At 38.9% G+C, this 17,408-nt stretch overlaps 1 protein-coding gene across 6 annotated transcripts in view; it reads left to right on the forward strand.

Moving 5' to 3' along the window:
- ZRANB3 (zinc finger RANBP2-type containing 3) overlaps positions 1–17,408 on the forward strand; it is a 278,640-nt gene that overhangs the window by 218,371 nt on the left and 42,861 nt on the right. For all 6 annotated transcript variants that reach the window (XM_043894549.1, XM_043894548.1, XM_043894550.1 and 3 more), the window contains 2 exons: positions 1,377–1,556; positions 2,068–2,220. In XM_043894549.1, coding sequence (XP_043750484.1) covers positions 1,377–1,556; positions 2,068–2,220 — 333 coding nt within the window. The remainder of the gene's footprint in view (positions 1–1,376; positions 1,557–2,067; positions 2,221–17,408) is intronic.

Here is a 17,408-nt window from a genome sequence, read left to right on the forward strand (position 1 = left end):
TTTCTTGTATGGTCACACGATACTTTTTACACTTTTATGATACTTTTTACTTTAAATGCTACTTAATTTTTTTGCATTATCTCTGATATTCTGCAGCATTTCAAATCCTAAATAGCAGCACAGTTTAACATGGTGTTTATTTGACTCTGTCCATGCTTTTATTACTTCTAAGTTCTGTTCCAAAGTGGTTGATCTTCAGCTTGAGAATGAGTGCCACTGTTTAATGAATGCTAATATGATGTTGTTATGTGATATTAAAATACTTTAAGTTAACATAACATCAAAGCAGCACAGCAGTCATGAAAGTCACTCGCAGAAGTTCCAGGGCATGTGAGCAACAGCCATGGATTAGATGACACTCCCACAGTACGGGAGGTGTTTCTATTGACCACGTAATACCACCCACAACTGTGTGGCAATAACATAAGCATGATCCACATTTCGCTTGACCTACCCACTTTAAAGTCATGCACTTTTTAACACAGTTTGAAGAGACTTGCATAATTTCATATATTAGTTATAAAACAAGACCTAGTTAATACTTTTAATGTCATACTGTTTCAAACTGATATAAAATACAGTTGCACAAAAATGCAACTGTATTGTATACATCAAGATACAAATCAGTAAACATCAGAGTCTTTGGGATGCAACATGAGAAATTCCATAGATAGAAAAGGCTTTGACTGTAGACATGATTTTCTTGCTTTATAAAACAGAATGAATTAAATGAATAGAAGATGTCATTGCTCTCTGCCTAGTTGCTATGGATACCATGTGTTAGAATTATATTCTCATTTGTAATGTATTTTATTAGATTTTCCAATGGTAATGTGAACCCAGTATACATCAGAGGATAAAGCAATTTTGTTTATATATACATTCTTCAGACTGACTTTAGAAATACTAAAATACCTTTTAAACATGTTCTTTGTAGTTCACCTGACTAATTTGCAGTAAGCGGTCTTCATTTACCTGAATTAAATTTTCTTAATTTGACTTAAAATGAAAGACTGATTTGTTTTTAAGTCCTTCTGTGTTCTCTTGTCCGGTGAACATACTCAGAAAGACTTTATTATACATGGTTCTGTGTTAAATTCTCAGTTCATTTGCATCTCAGTTTCTTCACTTTGGGCTTCCCTGGCGGCTCAGACAGTAAAGAATCTGACTGCACTGCAGGAGACCAGGTTTGATCCTTGTGTCAGGAAGATCCTCTGGAGAAGGGAATGGCTACTCACTCTAGTATTCTTGCCTGGGGAACTCTATGGACAGAGGAACCTGGCAGGCTACAGCCCAGGGAGTCTCAAAGAGTCAGACACAACGGAGCGTCTAACACTTTCACTTTTCACTTTTTTTCTTCCCTTTATTTTTCTTAGGGTTTGACATTTACTGCTGCAACTCACGTTGTGTTTGCGGAGTTGTACTGGGACCCTGGACACATAAAACAAGCGGAAGACCGTGCTCACCGGATTGGACAGTGCAGTTCTGTGAACATTCACTACCTTATTGCAAATGGGACTCTAGACACCCTTATGTGGGGAATGTTGAATCGTAAGGTAAAGCTTGAATTTAAACCAGGTTACCAGCGTACTCGTGATTATCCATAGCTTGTGTGAGTTAAGAGGCTGAGTTTTGGTGTTTTCAGGCGAAGCATATATATGTACACTAAGATGTTGATGTTGATAGAGACCAAGTCCAGTAAAGGCTTCAGTTGGTAATACTTTACCTGCTGTCCTTGGTAATAAGAGAGGGACTTGAATTTACATGTGTTCCTATTGTCTTCCAAGTCCTTCTCTACCATTTTAGAGGCCAGCGGAGGATGAGCTAGTAAGGAAAGAAAACATTTTCTAATCCCAAGTCCTTTTTGTAAGCTGAGAACATACACATTCTCAAAAGGATTCTTGAACCTTGAGTGATTCTTGATCGCTAAAGCCCGTGATATGTTGAAAAAATAAGATATTCTTTATTGGATTGCTTGTGACTTAAATGCAAAACCAGGTTACTGCTTAGTAAATGTCAGCTGGGAGGCGACCTGCGGTAAAATCTGTGCGCTTTTCCATTTCACAGGCTCAGGTTACAGGGAGCACGCTGAACGGGAGGAAGGAAAAGCTTCAGGCCGAGGAGGGTGATAAGGAAAAATGGGATTTCCTGCAGTTTGCTGAAGCTTGGACTCCAAATGAAAGGTCTGAAGAGCTCAGGGATGAAATGTTGTTCACTCATGTAAGATTATATTCTTTTCTGTTTTTTTTTAATACCATGAAACTATGACTTTATCATATATTGTTTTAAGTAGCAATTTTTAATTGCTCATGCTACTGAAAGGAGTCTCCATGTAAAGGTGGAAAAGTTCTGAGAACTAAAGGATGACTCTGATATAAGGAGGCTGCAAGAGTGGTTTGTATTTTTCAACAGTAATATATCAGTGCTCACTGTTCAACTCCTTAGAAAAACAAGCCAAGTAGAATTCTTGCCTTCAGGAGAAACTATGGGAGACTATCTCTGAGACCCTGAGGGTAGGGAAAGATATATTAAATTTGCCACAAAAAGTGACATACACAAGTCTCATACTCAGTAAAGATATTTTGCATTACAGTGTTCAAAGTATATAACTTTATACAATTCAGTTAGTAAAACAAACAAGCTAGCAGAAAAAATAGGCAAACAATGTGAGCATCAGAGGAGACTGGCCTGAACAGACAAAACATGAAGAGAAACTAGCTTCTCCAAAATAAGACAAATTTATAAAGGTACCCTTTTCTCTTTACAATTAGTACGTAATCTATGGTGTGATACTTTGAGATCATGTGACCATTACTGTTCCCAAAACCTTTGATGCTGCGGTTTTAGCATTCATTGATCTTTGCCTGAAGCAGTTTTGAAATCGTGATTTTTTGAATTCCATCATTGCTTCTTCATTAGCTGGCATTTTTCTGTAGAGAAAAGCTCATTTCCTCCTTTTTAAAAAATATCACTATGAACTTGGGATTCTGTTATTATTTAGTGTGTTATAATCTTGGCCTTTTTTTTTAAGATCTGGCTGGAGGAAGCACCTTTATTTTATTGGATTTTTGTTGTTGTTTGGGGTTTTTATTGAAGAATAGTTGGTTTACAGTATTTGAGTTCGTCTCAGATGTACTGCAGAGTGATTCAGTTATGTGGTTTTTTCATATTATTTTCCATTATAGGTTATTATAAGATATTGAATATAGTTCCCTGTGCTGTACAGTAGGACCTTTTGTTTATCTATTTTATGTATAGTAGTTTATATCTGTGAAAATTACGCCATACTCCTAGTTTATTCCTCTCCACCCCCTTTCCCGTTTGGTAACCACAAGCATGTTATGGAACTGCTATGGGCCTTAGATCCACATACACAGATTAGTGTATTACTTACTTCATAGGTTGTCGGCATTAAGTGACAGATATCGTATGAGAGCGAGCTTAGCCCAGTTCTGATACTTGGTAAATACTCAGCTAATGGGCAAAACAAAAGCAAACAAAGAGACAAACAAGCCCAACAACTTTCTTTTTCCAAATCAACTATATTTTGTCAAGTGTTCCCAACATGTATCACACAGACCTTGTCAAGAGGCAATGTAAAGAATTAGTAGGGCCGAATACTAACAGCAAGGACTCTGGTGCTGGTCTGCCTGATTCAAATCCTTTCTCTACCACTAATTGGGGATCTTGGGAAGTCACTTAACTTCTGTGTGCCTTAGTTTCCATTTATTACATAAGTGGAAACCTTATATACACACACCACCTATAAGTGATATCATTTGATATTTGTCTTTCTCTGTCAGAGTTACTTCACTTAGTATGATCATCTCTAGGTTCATTCATGTTGCTGCCAATGACATTATTTCATTCTTTTTTTTCATTAAAAAAATTTTTTTTACAGTACATTAAATTTACTCATAAAAACATTCTAAAAATGTATAATTTTTGCATTTTAACAAAGTATAATAAAACATAAAAGCCCCCAAAACAGAACACTTGACATTTACAATTCAAAATCAAATTAGCAGGATATTAAATATTTACAAAACAATATCTTTTAAAAATATTTGTAAAGTTGCATGCAATTCTATAGAACTGACATAAAAGAATGGCTCAAAAATGGGAGAATTTTCCTTCATTCTTAAAAAGAGAATATGTCCCATAGAAGCTGTGAACATTCTTGAGTACACAAGGTATCCTATTGTGTGTATGTGTTTGTGTATGACGCATCTTAAACCAATCATCTGTTGATGGGCATTTGTGTTGCTTCCATGTCTTGGCTATTATAAATAGTGCAGCAGATACACTGGAGTATGTGTAGCTTTTCTAGTTAGAGTTTTCTTCTTTCCTGGATAGATGCCTAGGAGTGGGATTGTAGGGTTTATTATTTGTAGACTTTTTTAATGATGGCAGTTCTGACTGGTATGAGGTAATACCTCATTCCTACAACCATAATAGTTTCATCGCAAGGAATACATTCTTCTGCATATATATAAGGATACATGTACAAAGATGTGTACTCAGTGATCCTTTCTGGATTGCAAAAAATTGGAAACAACCAAAATGTCCATCAGTATGACAATGGCTGCATCAATTGTCACAGGATACTACATAGAAGTTAACATGAATGACTTAGGTTTATATGTATGAACATGACCATATTTTGAAAATATGATGTTATTTTTTGAATGCACAGCACACACAAACACACAAACAATATTATGTATTTGTGAATACATATATATAAAATAAGATATGTAAATATAGATTGGAAGAATACATATTAAATTTATTGCCTCTGAAAGAAGAGAAGAATGAGTCTAAGGAAGACTAAAAGTGTGGCAGCAGCTTTATCAGAAGTATTTTATTTTTAAAAAGTATCAGAAGTAAATATTACAATGTTAGTATCTGTAAATTTTGAATGATGGGTTTATGGATATTTGTTATATTGTCTGTACAATAACAAATGCTATTTGGAGGCCATGTGGAAACTGAATAAGAGATAATATATTAGAGGAGCATATCGTCATTCAAACTGTCTTTTTCCTAGCTATTCTGGTTCAAAATGGTGTGAGAGTTAATGGGGAGTTTAATTGTAATTTTTTAAAGAATTGATATGCTATTATAGGAATGAAATTGAAGTCTGTACACATTTTCTCATAATGCAAAATTAAAATTTTAATCTCAAGTTTAGTTCCATAAAATACGTAATGTTTTTTATGTGGAACCTTATTACATTTTTTTATATGCTATTTGGAGGGCTAGTACATTTTTCTTTTCTAGGATACCAGAATGCCATTCTGTCACATTTGTTTTAAGAAAAAAAGAATTATTTCCGAGATATTTTTCTCTTATTTTAAAAACTACTTTTATTTTAGTAGTGTTTATTATGTTGTAATTTGATCTATAAAAATCAATAGATATGCTAGGTATTTTAAAATATATATAGTTAAAACCATGATTTGTAGCCATTTTTCCTCTAAAATTTCCTGTTGAACTATGTCTGAGTTCCTTCCTAAGATAAATATTAAGAACTTAAAACATATGTTCCCACATATATATATATGTTTATTGTTTTTGGGTGTCTCCAAAGAAAATTATGTATCTGTGTACAAAGTTAAAAAAAAAAAATCACCTATCACCCTTAGAAAATCTTGCTTTTCTTGAATTAGGTGTTTATCTTTCAAAAGGTTAGTGTTAACTCACACAGATTTCTCAATGGTTTTGTATAGATGGGAATCTTGTAATGTGAAGAGACCATTTTATTCAATTTGCTTTGTTTTGCTTTGCATTTATTTCCTTGTTTGTTGGCCAAGGTGTGAAGTGTGTTTAGGTGAGGTAGCTGCTTATCCCTTTGTCTTTATACCCTCCAGTTTCATGCATCTTAAGAAATGTTCAATTTGTTGAGAAATCCTAAGGAAATTGAACCAACATGTTCTTCTGAGTGCTGCCAAAATTTCAGCATTTCCTATGGGAATTTTTCTATTTATACTGATGTCTTTCAGATCCTTTTTTAAAGCCTTTTAAAAAAAGTTGCCTACATTTAGCATTTTTAGGATACTTCCAATTTTACCGATTAAACTTTGCCAAATTAACTTTGCCCACTGTCATCAAAAACTTGTTTAACTGAAATGTTGATAACAGTTCTAATTGGATGGTTTTTAATAGCTTATGAATATTTCTGTAGTGTCAGCATTTTAAGGAATGTTCATTTTATCTCTGTCCTGGCGTGTGGCTGCTGCATCTGGAGGTTAGAGTTGGGGCAAAGAAGAAGGACCTCTCAAGGCCGGAGGAATAGATTGTGTGTGTTAGTGTGAGACTTGCCCAGGCTGTCAGCTTTAGAGTAAGGGAGACTGGGAGGCTCTGAGAAGCAGAGAGGGAACCTGCAGGGCAGAGAGAGGATGAACTGAGACAGGAAGAGTCAGGAGCCCCAGCTCCCTGGGTCCCTGGTTTGCCACAGTCTTCTTAACTCTTCTGGTTCATCATGTTCAAAACGTTGTAGACTCTAAAAATGAGTTTTAGAAAGCCAATGAAAGTGGTACATTCGACAAATTGGTCTCCAGTGAATTGGATTTCAGGCGGACTGACGTTTAGCACATGAAAGTGTTAGTTGCTCATTCGTGTCTGACTCTTTGCGACCCCACGGACTGTAGCCCATCAGGCTCCTCTGTCCATGGGATTCTCCAGGTAAGAGTACTGGAGCAGGTAGACATTCCCTTCTCCAGGGGATTTTCCTGACCGAGGAATTGAACTGGGACTCCTGAATTGCAGTTAGATTCTTTACTGTCTAAACCACCTTGGCTTAGTCTTTAGCACACAGGCTTTTGGCAAATTGGTTCTCTGTGAATTGATGAAGAGCAAATATCAGTGGATTATGGGTCCTGGGTTCAGGGAGACCTGTGATTGGGAAGAAGAGGAGGAAAATGAAATAATATTTTCCTGGACAGAATTTTTATATTAGTTTGTTCTTTCTTGTCTTCTTTCTCCCCTGGAGTTCATTCAGAATGACATTGGCATTATCTTTGTCTCCCTCCTCTCTTAATCAGAATACTTTGTCACAGAACTCAGCTTATTAAAAATGTATGGAACCAGGGCTAGCGCTATACCAGTGTATATGGATACAAGTGTACTGGCTGTTAAATGTTAAGTATTTGGTAAACAGCCACGTCTTCAATCCCTTCATTGTACTCCCTCACCCACCACCTGGACCTCCCCATGATCCTTCACAGTCTTGGCCGCAAGGATTCTGGTTAATTCCTCTGCGGTAGCTGTTATTAAGTATTTAAATAACACCCCGCATAAAATGAGTCCATATAAATGTATGAGTCACAGTTCTTTACCCATCCTAGGTATATTTACATTTTTTAAAGATTCTTTATTAACCCAAATGAAGCTCAAATTGAAGTCCAACTCAAATGAAAAGAAGTAATTCTACCACCATGGAGAAGGGTGACTTTGCATAGCCCAGTTGGCTCTCCCCTTAATAACCAATTCCTTCCAGAGGCCATCGCCAAGGTCACTGTCTCAGATAGGATCCACTTTCTCAAGGTTCTTCCTTTCTTCTACACCTTCTTCTACATGCATGACTTCTCAGTTCTCTTGGTTTTGCAGTGTTTCAATTTTCCTACATTGGCTTCCAAGGAGTGATAAAGTAGGGCGTCTCCAGATGGAAGGAGAGAAAGTTATGGACTATAGTAGTCTATATTGTCATTTCCAGTCATTAAAGGCTGTTTCTGGATAAAATAGAATGAGTGGAGTAATCACATAGGAAGCCTGCCTCTATAATTTTCATTTTCTCCTGTCATCATCTCATGGGTATCCCTTGCTTGAGTGACAGCTGTGGGAAATTGGGCCCTTCCCTTTCACCTCTTCTTTTCCCATCCTCTTTTGGCTCTTAATGGGTAAGAGCCAGCAGCATCATTTATCCAGCTACTTAAGTCCCTAGATCACTAGATGGCTCCTGAGGTCCCTTTCATTCATTATATATGTATACAAAATAAAATATCCAAAGAGAAACTTGGTGCATAAGAGATTCACAGATAAGCAAAAGAAAGGACCCTAACTTCATATGGGTAACAAATCCAGCTCCTGCTTAGGATAAATCTTTGGGCTTGGTTTCTCTTCTCCAAATCTCACTAAGCCAGCGTGTGCATGCTCAGTCATGTCTGACTCATTTGTGACCCCATGGACTGTAGCCCCTCCAGTGTCCTCTGTCTGTGGGTTTCTCCAGGCAAGAATACTAGAGTGGCTGCTATTTCCTTCTCCAGGGGACCTTCCTGACCCAGGGATCAAACCCAGGTCTCCTGCATTGCAGGCAAATTCTTTACCATCTGAGCCACTGGGGAAGCCCCACTGAGCCAGAGCTGCTTCCATTTCATTACCTCAGACAGCAGTTCTCTTTCTGTTGTGGAATAGATCTCCAGACAGTTTCCAAGTTCAGTCACACTGCAGTTTCTGCTTTCCCTCAGCCATTGTTTTCATTTTGTAGGCTTTAGCTCAACATCTCCTAATTCTTTCTCCTCACTAGCCTCTCCCTGATTGTCTCATCTTTCTTTCCTTGCCATAGAACTTGCATCATTGACCTGGCTCACGCCCTGCCTTTTCTCTGTCATAGTCATCAAGTCCCCTGGTCTACTGTCCTCAAGGCCATCTAGAATGTCCTTCACCCAACGCGAATTTACATTTGCATTAAAACACCCATATTTGCATTAAAAATATATAGAATGCGTACCAGTCTGCTGAGAAAAAATTCTATGTAACTGAAATGGAGAGCTCTTTAGCACACTGAAATTTAAAAATATGCACTCCAAATTCAAAGCAAACTTTACATTTTTTGTTAAATGCCAACATTGTAAAAAATGTTTGTTTTGTTGACCTAAGGACTGCAAATAAGAAATCATGTCATACATATAAAAAATTACTTTGTTCCCACATACTGTCTAGTTGGAAAAAAATGGTGACAGCAAAAAAGAAAATTGATCACAGGAGCTCTATATTCATGAAGTATAAATCATTCTTATCCAAAAATCTCTTGTTTCTCAGTATGCTAAAGCACTACTTTCTTGAAGATAACACATCTTAAATTAGAATATTTATTTAATATGTATTTTAGAATTCAAGCCACTATGTAAACATGATGTAATTAGTTTGCATAATAGCCTAATAATAAGGACAAGAGGGTAGCCTCATTACTGTGGAAACATATAAATATCTCTGTCACAGCTTACATCACATAGTGCTATTATTAGGCATTTTTCTTGTTTGCCTTTGTAACTTCATTTCACTCAGTGATAATAATTAACATGTACTGTACTGAGTATTCCAAGCCCTTAAAAACTTATGACTTTATTTAACATTCAGGGCTGTACCAGAGGCAGATAATATTACCCTGCCCTAATAAAGCTCAGAAAGATTAAAGATCACCTGCCTAAGTTCATGTAGCCAATAAGTAGCAGAGTTTGGATTTGAACTCACGGCTTTCAGCTGCAAAGTCTACCTTCATAACCTTACCAAATTACACTAGATGCATTAGCCCATTGTGGATCCCCAATTATTTGTGGAATGAAAAGAAAACTGAAATTCAGTTCTGTTAACCAGTGTTTATAAGATGTGTACTACTGTTTTGGACCAGGGCTTTTTGCCTCCTTAATCAACAGAAATTGATCAGAGACCAGACAAGAAAGTCAGGCAAAGCTTTACTGGAGCCCCTACTGCAGTAGAAGGGAGCAAAAATATGCAACAGGTTCCCTTGCTAACTCTCCCATTAAGGAGGAGCAAGCTGGTTCCTTATGTGGAGTGAGAATAGGGGTGTGTCCAGAGGTTTGGCTGGAGGGGTGGCTTAGGTAGTGTGCCCGCCCCTTTGGTAGTATCGAGTAGAGGGGGCATGCACAGTATCCTGCTTTTGCTCCCAACACCCAGTTTTTGCTCCTAGGTCTTCAGAAGTAGCAGTTGGGTTGTTTGGTTTTTTTGTATCCTTTGGTCCTGTGCTCACAGTGATTTTTAGTCCCTTGTAGTTTCTTTGTATTTTGTTTCTCAAGGAGCCATTTGTCCAGTTGTAAGTGCTGCAGCAAAGGGTCCCAGGTCCCACCTGTCTCTCCTACCACCGGGCATTCAAAGATCATTCACTGTATAAACATTTATTAAGATTGTTATGTATAACTGTTTCACTTTGCTGTCCAGCAGAACCTAATACTATAAATATATACAAATCACCATACCCCAATAAAAATTAATTTTAAAAAAAGATTATATGAAATGCAAATCAAAAACCACAAATACCACTTCACACCCACTAGAATGACTAAAATTAAGAGAGACAACGTATATTGGCACAGATGTAGAAAAATCAGAACACTAATACACTGCTGCTAGGAATGGAAAATGGTGTAGCCATTTTGAAAAACAGCCTGACAGTTTCTTAAAGTGTGAAAACACAAATTTAATGTATGACCCAGCAATTCTACTTCTAAGGGAATTGAAAACATATATCCACATAAAAACCTGTACGTAAATGTCATAGCAGCATGACTCATTATAGCCAGAAGTTGAGAACAGTCCAAATGTCTATCAGTTGATGAACGGATAAACAAAATATGGTCTGTGTGTGTGTGTGTGTGTGTGTGTTAGTTGCTCAGTCCTGTCCAACTCTTTGTGATCCCATGAACTGTAGTTCTCCAGGCACCTCCGTTCATGGAATTCTTCAGGCAAGAATACTGGAGTTGGTAGCTATTCCCTTCTCCAGGGGATTGTCCCGACCCAGGGATCGAACCCAGGTCTCTTGCATTGCAGGAAGATTCTTTATTGTCTTAGCCACTAGGGAAACCCTATACATATGTATATATATCCATCCATACAATGGAATCTTATTCAGCCGTAAAAAGGAGTGAAGTTCTGATGCATGCTATAACATAGCTGAACCCTGAACATGTTCTTCTAAGTGAAAGAAGACAAACACGAAAGGCCATATATTATTTGGTTCCATTTATATTTTGTAGCCAGAATAGGCAAGTCCATAGAGACATAAAATAGATTGGTGGCTGCCAGGGTCTTGAGAGAGGAAGGGACAGAAAGAGACGGCTTACTTGGATTGGGGTTTCTTTTTGAGGGTGATGGAAGTATTTTACAAGTAGAGAGAGGTGATGGTTACATAATTATACTGAAAGGCACTGAATTGGATACTTTATAAGAGTTAATTAGTAATCGTATATAAATAGATTTCATCTCACTACATCTGTTGTTTTAAAAAGACTATATCCTAGGTGCAAAGATAAGGAAAACAGCTAACTTTCTTTTGGAGCTTACTCTTTAACTGGGAGAGATGATTGTAAGTGAATCATTTTAATGCTGTGTAATAAATGTGAAAACACGCTCTGGGAACGTAGGATAGAATAAATAACTACCTGTGGGAAACATCTGAGCTGGATTATGAAGGATGAGATCAAAGGAAATGAGACCCACGCTCCCACAGGCACCGTGGTAGTTCCAAGACCGACGGTAAACATCAAAAAGTGGGTGATGCCCCAATCCCTGGAAATCCCCAGGCCTTCCCCCAAATAGCTGGAAGACTCCTCCCACTCATTAGCTTATAAAGTTACCCAGCCCTATAAAAACCTAACAGTCCCATACCCTGGTGTCTCTCTTGCCTTCCAAGATGGCCCACACCTTGTTTATAGAGTGTGTTTCCTTCACTTAAAAATAATAATAATAGAAAAATGGGTCCTGGTTCAGGCAGAGAAACACTGAAAGCATGGGCCAGAGCCCAGTGATAGGAACAGGCATCCTGACAATGGGAATTCCATGCAAATGTGAGCGTGTGAGAAGTGAGTCAAAGTAGAGGGAGCCTGAGACTTTGGCACTGATCGGATGGAGAGGAACCCACGCGTGCCCTGCCAGGAAGTTGGACTTCATCCTGGAAGTAGTGTAGTGTCATCAGAGCCTTTTAAGGAGATGAATAGCATGATCAGACTTGTTTTCTAAAGACACTCCTCATGGCAGTGTGGGAAATGAACAGGAGGGAGAAGGGACAGGTTCTTGGAGGCAGTGGTGATTGGGGATGGATTACTTCTGCCTCCCTCCCATCCAGTTTGAGTCTGTGGTAAAAGGATTTTCTGTCTCCACTCCTGAGGGCTTGCTCCCCCAACCCCTGGAGGATGAGTTGTTAATCTGAAATTTTTTCAGCCTGAGAACTTGGGACATACCTCAGGGCTCGTGCGTCCCAGAGGGGTGCTCCTCTTGTACTGTGTCTCCACCAGAAGCGAGCCCTGTAATCTTCTCTGCTGCTCACTCTGGGGTGAGAAGTAGGAAGTCCCATTGTGGCCTTCGGTTTTGGCTGGTTTCTTTAATACACCTTTTTACCAAATTTTACTGGGGTGCTTTCAGGCACTTACGGGTCTATTCATAAAGCCAGTTCCTTTTTATTCACAAGGCTATCACCAAATGGAAGTCCCCTTTGTCAGGGACTCCCAGCTGGAGCCTGGGGTACTGAACTCCACCCTGAAAATTCCTAACAGTGATAGAGATAACAGAGAAAGACAAACTGCAGACATTTCACAGGTGGTATCATCACAGTGAGGCCTGGGAGGAACCCGGTCTAACAGCAGCAGGTGCAGGAGAAGTGGAAGGAACTGAAGCAGGCATTTAAAGGAGATTCCATAACTAGAGGCATGCGAGTAGGTAAGGGCGGGACAAATGGACGCCACAGGAAGTGATCCAGTTTAGTCTAAAACTGAAGGATCCACAGCAGAGGTGACTGTGTGCGTGCTCAGTCATGTCTGACTTTTTACGACTCCACGGGACTGTAGCCCACCAGGCTCCTCTGTCCGTGGGATTCTCCAGGCAGGAATCCTGGAATGGGTTGCCATTTCCTCCTCCAGGGGATCTCAAACCCATGCCTTCCCAGGTCTCCTGCAGTTGGCAGGCAGATTCTTCACCACTGTGCCACCTGGGAAGCCCCATAACAGAGGCTTTCGTGTTAATTTGGTAAACAGGGAAGAGCTGAGAGACTGTGACGGTGGGAAGTGAGCAGGTCTGCCGACAGAGTGAAGACCCACGCAGCCCCTCTGGAGTCTGAGGCACCTCTGAACAGCTCAGCTGATGTCTAGGAGGCATTTTGTTTGCTGTGTTTCTTCTGTGCCCACAGAGGAAACTTGCTGTGCCTAGGTGCTGCTCACTGCCAAAATTTTAATTAGTACATGGGAATGGACGTTGTGCGAAATTTGAAAAAGTCATTTCTTTTTTAGGAGAATTTAAATTCATTTTTTCAGCCAGATGATTGAAAGTCTACTTTTCTCACTCTATATCGCCTGGCTTGTTTGTAAGTGCTAGCAAACTGGCTGTTTAGTTCCCTTTCCAATCATCAGTCGTCCACTGTTCTGGAGACCAGCATGATATCATGGTCACCCATTTGTAAGCTATGGTTTTGTTAATTCTTTGGGAGGAGGGGACAGACACGAGGCGGCGCTGCTTTCTCCCAGAGCCGCCCTTCGATCAAAGTCTATTAAACCTGCCACCAGGGCTTTTGTGTGTGGCATGTCCTGCGCTGGAATGGCACCAGGCTTTGAAGTGCTTTATTGGTTTTTTTTTTATGAGTTTTACCAGATTTGCTTTTCCTTTCCTTCAGTTCTAATAACTAACTTTTAATCCTGTCATGATGGCAGGGGATTTGTCTCTAAAGAGCAGTTGTTTACCATGGTGCAAAACGGAGCAAATATCTTAGGTCCCTGAACCTTTCAAATAAACACACGCATTTCGCCACCTTAAGCATTTTGCAGGTTTTGTTCCCAGTGCTTCTCACCAAAAGCAATATTTTTTCTTTTGCTTTTCAAAAACAATATTGAACAAAAGGCAGGAACATAATAACTCAGTGTCAGCTTTATAACTGAGGAGAGGAATATGTTCTTCTGTTTCTTACACTTATTACACGGGCATGTTGACTTAACTATATTTTCCCCAAAGCCTTGTGATAAAAATTACTATAAGCTTAGATTCAGTTCATTTCAGTTCAGTTTAGTTACTCAGTCGTGTCCGACTCTTTGATTACTCTTCCTATTTAGAAACATGTACTTTTAAGTTCCTTTTTTATCATACATTAAAAGGGTCACTTAATATAGTTATTTCTTTATAAGGACAGTCATGATGAGTTAAGGCATTTGTCAGTAATTTGTTCCTATACTGTCTCTTCTGAATGCAAGAATGTAGTTATAAAAAACAAAAGACTTCTTACCTCAATCTTGCTATTAAGTAACAGAGTTTTCCTAAGTCATAAAAGTATTGTCTTTCTATGTTCCTGATATGTTTGCCACTGAGAAATGCTGACAACATTAACACAGTTGGTAATTTTTCAATCATAAATCTGCCAGGAGAGTATGGCTATTGTAACTTGGGGATTCTAGTTTGTTTTGGCGAGCCTCATAAAGTTTGTCCCTCTAAGGAGTCATGTTATTGATAAATTTAATTTTTTTTTTTTTTAGAAAACATGCTTATGTGGGGAACATTTTGTTTACAATCATTTCTTATCCCCTTTTATTCAGATGCTTTAATCAGTAGATCCATCATTCACTTTATGAAAATTAATAGAAAAAGGACAAAAGAAAGGTAATTATATCATCATCTTACTAAAATGCAAGACTTTTGCATTCATGTTTAATATCTGAGTCTACAAATCTTGTTGAAGGTCGTTTCCTTCTTGTTAACCAGACATGTCCCAAATGCTTGCTGGGATCTCCATGAGAAAGCTGATGATGGTAGACCCTTGTCTCAGAACGTCACGGAGGGTGTGTTTTGTTTTAAGCTGACCTACGTGACATTACGCCTTTGAGTCCTGCCAGCACAGCAGTGCCTCCTATCACTCCCCAGTCATTGTGATTCATGTGCTTTTTTCTCACCTCACCAGTGATTTCTCTCTTTTTTTTTTGACTGTATGAGACTCTCGTATCATTTGCTCTCTTAAGCTACTCAGAGTCCAGTTAGAGGGACAGATAAATGAGCTCAGTGATGTGTCTTGCCTACACAGAAGTCACTCCATTTGGTATTGTTCAGGTTTTTTTTTTAAGTATATATATCAGCTTTTCTTTAATACATAATTTTATTTTTTTATGTTTGGCTATCCGGTGTCTCCGTTGCTACACAGGCTTTTCTCTAGTTACCATGAGCGGGGACTACTCTCTAGTTGAGATGCGCAGGCTTCTCATTGTCGTGGCTTCTCATGGAGCGGAGTATGGGCTTCAGTGGGTGCAGCGCGTGGGCTCAATAGTTGCAGCTCCCGGGCTCTAGAGCATCGGCTCAATAGCTGTGGTGCACAAGTTCAGTTGCTTTGCGGCAGATGGGATCTTCCTGGATCAGGGATCGAACCTGTGTCTCCTGCATTGGCAGGCGGATTCTTTACCACTGAGCCAGCCACCAGGGAAGCCCTGGTATTATCCAGGTTTTTTAAGTATTGAGAGGTGTTAGAGAGCCTCATTAAGAATTTAAGAGAATTTATGTATTTGTTTCCACTTAGAAGAGTTTGTTCACCACTCAAATGTACATTCACAAATGAACCCTCAATCTCTCTTTACAATAGAAAATTAAGAAATAGATGGAGCTAATCAAACTGCACGTGCATTTCCTAATCCAGTGGCTCTTAACTTTTGTCTCAAATCTCTTTGAGACCATAGAGAAAGTAAAGAACTGCTCTCCAAAAATGCACATACAGTACAGACATTTTACAGACAATTTCACAGGTTTCTCAGGCTCACTGAAGGGCATACAAGGTCTTGTGAGAGGCCCGTGGATCCCAAGTCTTAACTCATGTTCAGTAAACCTTTAAACCTTCTCCTTCTAATGCATGTAATTATCGTCAGGATATGTTCAGGAGATTTTCTCACCTGTTTCTCTGTCAGTTATAGCCACTTATTTTCAGAGAAACCACACCAGCCAGCTTCATGCCTGATTGTTCAGAGGCTTCAGTATGAAAACATAACTGATAATATACACCAGGTTTCTAATCGATTACCTCAGACGAAGGGTCTTGAGTATTCCTGTTAAACCTTGTCCTTCTTCTAGCCCTGTGACCAGGGCACTACCTGGGACCTTCAGTCCACTGGCTGAAACCACAACCATCATTGTCCAGTTTAGCCATCACAGCATTAAAGTCTTGTCCTCTCCTTCTTCTAAAATTATACCCCAAATGTATCCTTTGGTTCCCAAAATTATATAAAATGATTCTCTCTCCACCCACTACTCCTTTTCTGGATTTCATATTCTCCAGTCTCTTTATTATTACCCAAGCAGCAGTGGTTTCAAAATAGCCCCTCTGCTGACTACTCCCAGGCACTGTAAGTTAACCCTCCTCCTGGCAGAGATATACAATCAATTTCCTTTTGCTGTCAGTTACTGCTAACCTTTACTCTCAACCTGTTTTTGATTCATGAGACTTTCTCAAATGCTAGTTTCCAAAACTAGTCATTGCTTGCATAGTAAAAGCAGTTCTTTTAAATCAGCTTAAAGAGATCAGATCAAGTAAGCCTAGTGTGCTGCAGTCCATGGGGTTGCAAAGAGTCAGACAGGACACAGGAACTGAACAACAAAGATATCAACTGTAAAAGCTGATATTTCAAGGCTCTGAGAATACTTTTTAATGAAAGGTTTCTTAGGTTTTTGTTTTGTATTGTTTAGAGCATTGTTCTTTTATAAACAAATCTGAAATAATCTTTTATCTTTTGGTGGGGAGCTTAAAATGTTTTAGACAACTGGAATCAAATTCCTTGAAATGTAGAAGGAGACAAAAGATGCTGATGTTATTTAAACATTATTCAGTGGGGGTGACAGTGCCCTGCTTTGTGTATTTTATCTTTTGTAGTCTTTGTTTTTGACATTTTATTCAGTTATTTAGCTGTTTTATTTGTTCCTCTTTTAAAATAGAAGAGACAGTTGAGGGAGTGGGGTAAGACAGTAAATTGAAAACAAACACATTAACTGGAAGACTCCTTAATCAGTGGTGAAATCCTTAGCACCCTTCTCCTGATCAGCCCCCAGGTCACTGGCAGCTAGCGCTGTGTCCTCCAGGCAGGAGACTGGAGGACTCCTTTCTGGAGAAACTGGCTGGACCAAGAAAAGGTATGGAGCCTGAAAGGGATCCCCAGACAAGCCATCCCCGGTGACCTTTAGTGAGGTCCCCCACGTGGAGCTTCCATTGGCATTTTAGTGTCTTATTTTTAAATGTGAATAGACAAGCCAGGACATGGAAGCAACCTAGATGTCCATCAGCAGATGAATGGATAAGAAAGCTGTGGTACATATACACAATGGAATATTACTCAGCCATTAAAAAGAATGCATTTGAATCAGTTCTAATGAGGTGGATGAAACTGGAGCCTATTATACAGGGTGAAGTAAGCCAGAAAGAAAAACACCAATACAGTATACTAACA

The sequence above is a fragment of the Cervus elaphus genome, chromosome 33, assembly GCF_910594005.1.
Source record: "Cervus elaphus chromosome 33, mCerEla1.1, whole genome shotgun sequence".
NCBI classification, from domain to species: domain Eukaryota; kingdom Metazoa; phylum Chordata; class Mammalia; order Artiodactyla; family Cervidae; genus Cervus; species Cervus elaphus.